Source organism: Sylvia atricapilla, chromosome 3 (genome assembly GCF_009819655.1).
Source record: "Sylvia atricapilla isolate bSylAtr1 chromosome 3, bSylAtr1.pri, whole genome shotgun sequence".
Taxonomy (NCBI): Eukaryota; Metazoa; Chordata; class Aves; order Passeriformes; family Sylviidae; genus Sylvia; species Sylvia atricapilla.
The window spans coordinates 108,505,970-108,515,717 of NC_089142.1; the positions used below are offsets into that span (position 1 = coordinate 108,505,970).

General features: G+C 52.5%; 1 protein-coding gene across 3 annotated transcripts; it reads right to left on the reverse strand.

The window, feature by feature from the left end:
- Positions 1-1,126: 1,126 nt before the first annotated feature.
- BMP2 (bone morphogenetic protein 2) lies at positions 1,127-9,327 on the reverse strand. 3 transcript variants are annotated; one of them, XM_066316548.1, is made up of 4 exons: positions 9,230-9,327; positions 6,266-6,690; positions 5,127-5,485; positions 1,127-2,801 (listed from the first exon to the last, which is right to left on the reverse strand). In XM_066316548.1, the coding sequence occupies exons 3-4, from the start codon at positions 5,476-5,478 to the stop codon at positions 1,957-1,959; spliced, it is 1,197 nt and encodes a 398-aa protein (XP_066172645.1). In that variant the 5' UTR covers positions 5,479-5,485; positions 6,266-6,690; positions 9,230-9,327; the 3' UTR covers positions 1,127-1,956. The 3 variants fall into 3 exon arrangements, with proteins under 3 accessions (XP_066172645.1, XP_066172647.1, XP_066172646.1); XM_066316550.1 differs by lacking the exon at positions 9,230-9,327 and adding an exon at positions 8,486-8,817; XM_066316549.1 differs by lacking the exon at positions 9,230-9,327 and adding an exon at positions 6,848-6,929.
- Positions 9,328-9,748: the final 421 nt, after the last annotated feature.

Below are 9,748 nucleotides of genomic sequence, written 5' to 3' on the forward strand. Positions count from 1 at the left end.
GCTACCTCTCAAAATTCAGCACAGCCTAACCGCAGAGTGGTGGATTGTTCTCTGTCAGCTGTTAAAAATATACTGCTGGTACCAAGAAATACATCCATTTTATCTCACCACAGAACCTTATAGCCCAAGAGATTTTTAAGCTCACAAGGAAATAATGGAAGAAGCCAACAGCTAATTAGTTTTTCTCTCCTATCCTCTGCTTTTTGTGATGAACAGCAGTAAAGGACTGTTCTACAGCAGGACCTGTAAGACATCATCAAGTTAGCTTTTGTAACCAACCCATCTAGCTAGGACCATCACTGCATCCCAGATGACTCTGGTAAAACAAAGGAGGAGTTTGGGAAGGGCCAGGAGGAAAAAGAGGGACTCATTAACAACACATCAGGAGGCCCCAAAGATACCCGGAGCTGACTTAGGGAAGTCCCTACAGAGCCCATTGCACACGTGGCTTCAGGAAGTGTAGCCTCAGTTCACCAAATCCAGAACAGGACCCACAAGAGAGCTCCAGGGGGTGACCAACCAGCCCATTTAAGCTCCTTTCCTGCTCTCCTATTTCAACACAGCTTTCACACAACACCTTCAGGCTCTGCCTGCCACACCAGCTGTGAACATGCAACAGGCACAATCAGTATCAGCTTTAATGCTGTTTGCCTACTGCAAATCACACTTTGCCCCTTACATGAAGGACTGAAAAACCAGGAAGATGATGCAAGCACAAGTTGTTCTTGTGATGACTGCAAAAGTGAACTGGTTTTTTTCTTACAGACTGGACTTCTCAGAAAGAAATATCAGTATTCTATGGTTTATTATCCAAAACATTTAAACATTTGGGAAAAAAAAAAAAAAAAAAAAAAAGGTTTTCAACATAAAACCCTGGAAATGAAGAGAGACTAATCTGCCAAACAGCAAAACCATCAGCTGAGGTTAGAGAGAAGGCTGCATATGACAACAGCTTGCTGTAGGTAGGGCAAAAATTGCAGAATAATTTCACTGTAACACTCCATAGAAGTGAGCTCTCATCTGAGGTGAGGAAGTATCAAGGCTTTTCCAACTGTTAAAGACAAGGGCCGGTACAAATTAGGCAAGTATTCCTCTTTAGCATAGATAATCACAAAAAAAAAAAGGGTGACATTTTAGTTTTTATTATTTTATATTTGGCCAGGACTTTTAAAGGAAGGACTTTTAAAGGAAACATCAAACATTCACTTTTCTGTAGGTCTCGAAAGGATTCAGTCTTCCCCCACCTCCCATCGGATTTCTATTGGCCCTTATATTCCCACTGCAAATTAGTTGGGAATAGCAGTATTTATACTAGATCAGCAATGTCTGGTTCTTATCCAAATGTTCCACCTAAAGAGGATGCCAGTTCTCATGGATTGGACAGCCCACCCTGCAGCATTCCTGAGAATTGTACAATATAATCTTGAAAGTCAGCAGAGTGGATTATCCACTTTTTTCTGGACTTGAACTTGTGACCTTAACAGTAGCACAGCAGAAAGCAAATGTGCTATGCACTTTGCCATAGTAACCTTCCATGTATTCTTTTCAACTTAAATACACACAATTGAAACAGCTACAATTTTGGAAAATTATGTACAAACCCTATATTTTTTTCTTTTTTGATTACATATAAATACAAATTAGCTATTCTTCTAAAAAGTGGTTATAATAGTAAATAAATACAAAATAAGAATCTGACCATTATACTTCATGTGCTGGGGGTTAAACCCATATAAAATGTACAACTAAAATACATTTAAAATCTTTAAAGGAATATTTCTCTGATTAAAATATTTGTTTTCCCAACTTTTTCGTAGACATAAATATATTTTCAAAATAGTTGTGTTTTTTTTTTTCTTTCCATTTCATTACATAAATAAAGTCTTCATTGGGAAATATTAAAGTGTCAGCTTTTTTTTTTTTTTTTTTTTGCATTTGTCTAATATATTTGCTGTGTCAGCGGCACCCACAACCCTCCACAACCATATCTTGATAGTTCTTTAATACAACTTTTTCATTCTCATCAAGGTAGAGCATGGAAATAGCACTCAGTTCTGTCGGCACACAGCAAGCCTTGGGGATTTTGGAATTCACCGAATTGACCAAAGTCTGAACAATGGCATGGTTTGTTGAGTTTAGATGATCTGCCAGTGGAAAAGGACATTCCCCGTGGCAGTAAAAGGCACTATACCCTGGTGGGGCAACAATCCAGTCATTCCACCCCACATCATTGAAGTCCACATACAACGGATGCCTTTTGCAACTGTATTTGTGGCGTTTACGCTGTTTGTGTTTCGCTTGACGCTTTTCTCTTTTATGGAGCGGGTGTCCCTTGCCATCATGCCCAAACGTCACTAACAACGGCCTCAGCTGAGACCAGCTATCTTCATCCTGATGTAAAGACCTGCTAATCCTAACGTGCCTCTTGGAGGCACTGTTCTCTTTGTCCAAGTGAACCACCTCTACCACAAACCCATGATTAGGTTGTCCATGTGCAATCCACCTCAAAACAGCTGGCGTTACATCAAAACTTTCCCATTTACTTGCATTATGATGCACCAACCTGGTGTCCAAAAGTCTTGTGACAGGGTCCTTAGAGGTGGCTGTGGCTGGCTTTATAATTTCATAAATATTAATACGGTGATGGTAGCTGCTGTTGTTCTCAAAGGCTCCGTGCACCTGTTTCCGAAAAATCTGGAGTTCAGCTGAGGTGACAGACTCCTCGCTAGGGATGGAAGTTAAATTAAAGAAGAAACGCCGTGCTGTTTTCCCACTTGTTTCTGGCAGTTCTTCCAAAACTTCTAATTTGATTAAACAGGGAAAAGAAAAAAGAGAAAAAAAGGAAAAAAAAATCAGAAACTGAGATAAAAAAAATCAAATTTCTTAAGACTATCTGCTGATGACAGCTTTCAAATGACACCTACCATACATGACACACAAGACCTGAAAGACTTTTAGGCAAAAAACACTGTCTCTCTTGTTTGTTTATGCAAGCATGTATAGCGCGAAGTTAAAAATGCTTCACTCATTGTTACACATTTGGATTGGATCCTGGTGGCCTTTGCCTTCCAGGTAGTTATCATTAGAAGCAAGAAATACACAGCATTTATTTGGAGTTCAAGGACATGAATGAAAAACTCAAGCACTGCAGCTACTGGGGATTCATCAAAACTGGTGGAGGACTTTGGGTAACTGTTGCATTTCTGATTTTTTTTTTTGGTTGGTTGGTTGTTTTTGGTTTTTTGTGGTTTTTTGGGGGTTTTTTTGTGGTTTTTTGGGGGTTTTTTTGTGAATACACCTCTAACATCAATCCCTTAAACTCCATTCTGAAAAATACTACTCTGCAGTTTAGGTGACTACACACCTTGATGTATGGATTTTTGTGTCTGTAACTAGAGACAGTGAGCTCAGCACCAATAACAGTACTTCACAAAGCACGCCCCAATATTTACCCACAAGGGCCATAAAGAACAGCAGGAACACTCAAATGCTGAAATAGGGGTGGGTGGAAAAGAGAGAACGAAACAAAGTCACCTCCAAACAAGAAGTTTATAAAACCACCAAACATTCAAGGAGTCACTGAACTCCAGACCATTCCCACCTTTGAGCAATAACTGAACAGAGCTTCAGAAGGAGTGCAATACACCTAGGGTTGCCAAATACATTGTTGCTACAGACATTAAGAAGATAAAATATTTCCCCCCAAAAAAGCCTCCCTCGCGGTTTTTAATTCTTGTGCTAAACATACTAAAGAGGAAAAAAAAATCACTTTCTGAGCAGAAGCCGTAATTGCTATAAGCAATTCTTAGTCGTGTAATCATTCCCATTGAATCCAGTACAACTTTTTGAGTAAGGTAAGGCTCAGCCTTATGGTATTTCAGGACCAGAGCAGTATTTGCTAATATGCAAATATTTTGAATGGTCACAAGACAAAACTTCTGCTCTCCAGAAATCACTAGTGCAAGGAGAACTCAGTGAAAAAATGAGTCACAGTGATTTCCTTGTAAATTCTGTATCAATTATAACACTGATTTTCTAACGAAATCAGCTTGTGCTCTAATCATACGACTACTTCCAACGGCAGATTTTTGCATTTGTCTAAACCTCACCAACTTTGCCCTTCAGCTCCTCTCACTCAGCCCCTTGTCCCCGGCCCTTGGGTTTAACACGAATGACTCACGTGCTGCCTTTCCCCCGTTATCTGCCGGGTTTTTACTGCCCGCGTAGGGGAACGTGGATGAGGAGAAGTTACATTTCACCATTCAACTTCCCTACGATAACGCTTTCCATTCCCTGAACAGCACAACCGCTTCTCAGAGGCCACCCCCTTTTAGAAGCTTAAACTAATTATTATCTTTTCTTGACACACTTTCACTCTAAAAGGAGGGGGAAGCTGCGTTTTCATTACTTTTGCAGCGGGGCCACCGCACGGCAGCACCGGAGAGAGCCGCAGCCAGGAGCAATTACGACCTGGGGAAACGCTTCCCAAAAAACGCACGTGAGCGACACGCGCCCCACGGGCCCGGTAAAGGCACAGCCGCTGCTCTGGGAGCGCCCCCGGCCGCTGGGCGAGGGTCTGCCGCACAGAAGCGCCGCCTCGGGGGGCTGCCGGCGGGGACGGCTCGCAGGTGAGCGCCGGGCGCGGCCGAGGGCTTTGGCCGGCCCAGAGCTCTGCAAGAGCTTTGACCAGCCCAGGCACCGCGAGCCCGGGGCGTCTGCCTGCAGCGCTCCTCGACGGCAGCTCCCGAGGATGTCGCGATTGATCGCTTCACTGATCTCTCACGGGGATTAGACAGGGATTAGAAACCTAGGCAGCGGCCCGGCTCGGCCGCGCATTAGGGAGCCTTCCCTGCCTGCTAGCCTCGCAGCGATCTGCGGGAAGGCTGAACGCGGAGTCGCGCCGGTTCAGCGGGAGAAGGCAATAAAGCGGGAGCGCCCCGGCGGACGGGGAGAAGGGAGCCGGCACGGAGAGCCCCGCGGCACGGCCCGCCGGGCAGCGCACCCGGCCGGCACACGCACGGCGCGAAGCCCGCGGTCCCGGCGGGAGGAATCCGCCCCCCGCTCCTCCTCCGGCCCTGCCCTCCCGCCTCCCCTCCGCGGCCCGCGGAGCCCCCGCCCGCCCCTACCTTCGTGGTGGAAGCTGCGGACGGTGTTGGCGCGGCTGGCCGCCCGCTCCAGCGGGAAGCCCAGCGCCGCCGGCTGCCCCAGCTGCTGCCCCGCGTGCAGGCGGTAGAGGTCCAGCATGTAGGGCGGGATGACGACGTCCTTGCCGGGGCTGGGCCGCCGCTTCAGCCCGAACATGTGGAGCAGGCGCAGCTCGAACTCGCTGAGCAGGTCCTCGGGGCGCTGCGCGGCCGAGGCGGCGCGGCCCGGCTCGCTGAAGCGCCGCCGACCCACCTCCGGCATGAGCCCGGCCGCGCCGCCCAGCAGCGCCTGGCAGAGCAGCAGCGCCAGCAGCGAGCGGGTCACGGCAACCATGATCAACCTGCGCGGAGGAGGAGGCGATGGGAGCCAGTCAGCGCGGACACCGCGCCGGGGAGCGGGGAGGGGGACGGGCGGGGACGGTCCGCAGGTGGGACCCGGCCCGGCGGCGGGCCGTGGCCGGCCGAGCCCCCGGCGCGGAGCGGCCGGCGGAGCCCCCGAGGGGCCGCCTCAGGTGCGCGGCGGCACCGAAATCCCCGTGGCAGGAGATCAAAGGGAGCGGGGCGGGACGGGGGAGCGGAGCCGGGCGCTCCGCAACAAAGGAGCGCGGAGGTGAAGGGGAGGAGGGGACGCGGCCGGGGGCACCGCCGGGGCCGGGGCGCAGGTGTGCGCCGGGCCGGGCCTCGGCCGGCAGCGCTCAGCGGGAAGGGAAGGGAAGGCTGCCCAGGAAAGGCAGCTCCCCGCTGGCTGTGCTCCCGTCCGACCCCCGGGCTTCCCCCCGCACACCCCGCTGAGCACAGCCACGGCGGCTCGGGCCCGCTCCGCTTCCCCTGCGGCGGGGCAGCGGCTTCCCTCAGCGGAGGGAAAAGGAGAGCCGTTTTGCCTCAGCCGAGTGGAAGAAGGGGAAGGAGAAAAATACGTATCCTGCTACGTCCTTAGCCAAACCCGCAGGATAACATTCTCCCCCGTGAAACTTTGGGCTGGATTATTATAATAGTAATAATAGTTATGATTAGCGTCCCGTCCCCCCTCTCTCTTCCAGAGCTCTAGCACCTCCACCGTGGCCCACGGAGTCATCCTGCGGAGAAGACTTCCAGCAGATCTGCGACCGCCGGAGCTATACCTGTGTGCAGCAGCAGGGGTTGTGTCTGCAGGAGGGTGTTCTGCTCTCGGGGTGTTTTTCCCGCATCACTTGGTGTTACTCCAAACTTCGCTGCTGCTCCTCTACAGCTGCCGAGCAGAAAATAGAAGTTCCCTGAAGTGCAGTCCGGCTCGGAAACATACTTTTAGCAGCTGGTTCAGGAGGCAGAAGGCAAGTCCCAGCCAGGGAAAAAGCTTCTCCCTTTTAAAAGCAGCGATCGTGAAGTTGCTTCTTCTTCTTCTTCCTCCTCGCGTGTGTGTGCCTGCCCGTGAGTGGGTCCCTACGTGTCTACGGAGTTAAAAGGCTCCTTTTCAAAAATGTCCTTTCCATCACGCTCATCAGACAGATGGACATTTACCAAGACTTCCGCAGCAACATCAAGACGAAGCTTGACTTGTCTCCGCTCCCTTAAAAAAGAAAGCAAAAAAGGAGGGAGGAGGGTAAATAAAAGAGGGGGGAAAAAAAGAAGAAAAAAAAAAAAAAAGGGGTGGGGAGGCACGGTCCGCCGTCCCGCGTGCAGCGCTAGGGCAGCGCGCCGGGCTCCCCGCCGGCCCCGCACCGCACCATGGCCGGGGGTGGCCGCCCGCCGCCGCCGCCGGGGCTTTTTGTTGCGCGGCGATGTCACGACCCCGGAGGCTCGGGGGCCCGCGCCAATCACAGCCGCCCTGTGGGAGCGGGCTGCGGCCCCGCACGGCTTTTAAAGGAGACGCCGCCTCCCTCCCTCGCTCCTTCCCTGCCTCCTCCCTCGCCCGCTCCCTCCCTCGCCGCGGCTGCCGCCCGCGCCCGGGTCGCGGTGCCGCCGGGGCGAGGGATGGGGCGGGCGGCCGTCCCGTTAAACTCTGCTACCGGCGCCTCCTCCCGTGCGGAAAGACCCCCGGGCCGCCCGCTCCCGCAGCCCGCTCCGGGCGGCAGCGGCGGAGCGGGACCGGGCTACGTGGAACAATGACCCATTGTACAGCCCCGGCGCTCCGCCGCCGCAAATCGGATTAGCGCCGTGCCCCGGACTGCCGGGGTGGTAAGGTGCGAAGGTCACGTAAGGTACCGGGAGAATCCCGGTGCTTTAGAACTACTTTAAAAATACATATATGTACTTAGGTATTTTTCCTCCCCCTACCAGAGCGTGGAGCCCGCTGCCCGAGCCAGGGCCGAGAGCTGGAAATCGGGGGGTTTCCTCGCTCTCCTCTCCGAAGGAGAAGTGCCCGGACTCGGGAGAAGTCCCTTCCCGCAGCGCTGCCGCGGCGCATCCGATGCGGGCTGAGCCCCGTGCGGGCGGCGGAGGGGTTGGGCTGGGTGGGGTTTTTGTTAAGATGTGGCTGCCCTCCAGTGGTGGAACGGCGGCGGATCGCCCGGCGCGGCAACCCCGGCGCGAAGCGCGGCCCCGCACCTGCCCCGGGGCCGAGCCGCGCTCCCCGCGGGGCCGGGGTCTGCCGCGGCCGCTCCGGCGCTCCCCGGCCTGCGGCTCCACGGCTCGTGGCATCGCCCGCAGGGTACGGCAGCGGTGGCACGGGTGGAGAAAGCGGGTCCACGCCCAGCGCGACCGGACTCCAGTCGCAACTGCATCCCTCGATCCCTTTCCTGACGCTGGCAAATCTGACACAACGAGTAACTCGCGAGCAGGGCTGTGTCCCTTGCCCCAGCTCTTTGTTTGTCCGCCTGGGCCCTGCGGTAGGGCCAGGCCCTGCATAGGTATGCGATACCTAGCCTTTAGGGTCCTCATCAAAGGCAAAGCCATCGGCACACCATCGTTAGCCGGGGTCCCGCTGCCTTCCCGGCAAGTGCTCCGCGCTCCACCTCTCTCCCCAGTGTATCTCAGAGGCTTCATTTGCAAAAGGCACAGCCGGCCTGGGACACCTTGAATAACTGCGGAGGAGGACTTAAAGCAATAACAACTGAGACAGCTCCATTACCAGCTCCTCCTTTGGGAGCGGCCTTTCCCCTCCATCTTACAACATTTGAGTGTAGGAAGAACACCGTTTTGAGACAGGAATTCAGCACGTTTGGGCTGGGGTAATTCCTCCTATGGGCCTTCTTCCCTTGGCTTCCCTATCACGACTCCAGCAATTCTCGCAGGACGTCCCTGTAGGATGAGGAGCTCACCCAGGGAGGTACACACCAGCAAAACAAACCACCTCAGAACTGCACCAGCGTAATTAAAGAGCTGCTAAAGCTCCTTCGTGCCAACAGCTCCCAACACTCGCTAACCTGATTTTCACTCGCCGCCGTGCACACAGTGGGAGAGCGGACACCAAGCAAGGTGAAATCCCTCAAAAGTTGAGCTATTTTTCAGTTGCATTCCAGTGCAGATAATGCTTAATTTTATGACTTCCTGCAAGTCTTTAGCATGAGCTGAAAGTTCGTGCAGTGTGACTTCAGGGTATGCCAATTATGTAAATCAGCACTAAAATAACAATGGCAACGTAGTTTACACATCACTGACATTAAATGAGCACTTCAACTTCTAATTGCCATTCCAGCTCAATCTTAGTGGGTCATGCCAGGAAAAAGTCATTTCTTGCCTCAACACTTACTCCCTGTGCCTGGAGCATAGGCTCTACTGTATGCCCAGCACAGCGTTATCTCCGGGAGCTTTCTATATTAGGATAACGAGCATTAGACGGAAGAAATGTGTTTGTAGTTGGTCTGAAGGCCTGCATGTGCTCTGATCTGGTATCAGCAGGGTCTTGTAGGTTTGCCCCTCTCTTATTTTAAATGTAAATAAGCTCACAGAGTCTTCTCTTGGCCATAAAACACCTCGTCCTTATCCTTTGTCCTGTCTCAGTCTATTTTGATCTGGAACTACTAGGGCAGCAACTCTGCCCTGCCATCCCTTTCCTTGAGGCCCCAAAAAACAACCCTGAAGCACCTATCACATGCTCCCCGAGCACACTCGCCCACACCAGAACCTCAGCCCTGGCCCCCCACCTTCCCCGCAGAAAGATTTCTCACCAAGGCAGATCCAGCTCCATGGAGGCAATACGCTGGAACACGGAGGAAAGGCCTCCGAAGCGCCATCCCCGAAGGTTGGGTTGTGCTCCGTGTCTCCTCAGCACAAGAACTGACTGAATCCTGCCCTGTGCTCAGGCCTGCTCCACAGCACCCCCAGCGCCACCTGACCTCACCAGCTGGGAAGCATCTCGGTGATTGCAGAGAGAATTGGAGACAGGTGTATTTAGGTCTCATAAACTGGAGGGCAAACACACCTGGAGGTGGCCACCCAGACCTCCAGCTCCACAAATGAGCCCTTGGCCCCTCCCCACTCCTAGAGCGGTGCAGCGGCACACTTGAGATAAAGAAACTAAAGCGCCACCAGTGCATTTCCTGCAGATGAAATTCCTCACAACCTCTGTGAAAATGAGGAGTCCAGTGGCACATCAACTAAATATCCAACCCCATCGAGGTGGGCTCCCACAGTGTCATTGAATTTTACAGGGTTAGTCCAAGAGCAATCTTGCTCTTCAGCTCAGG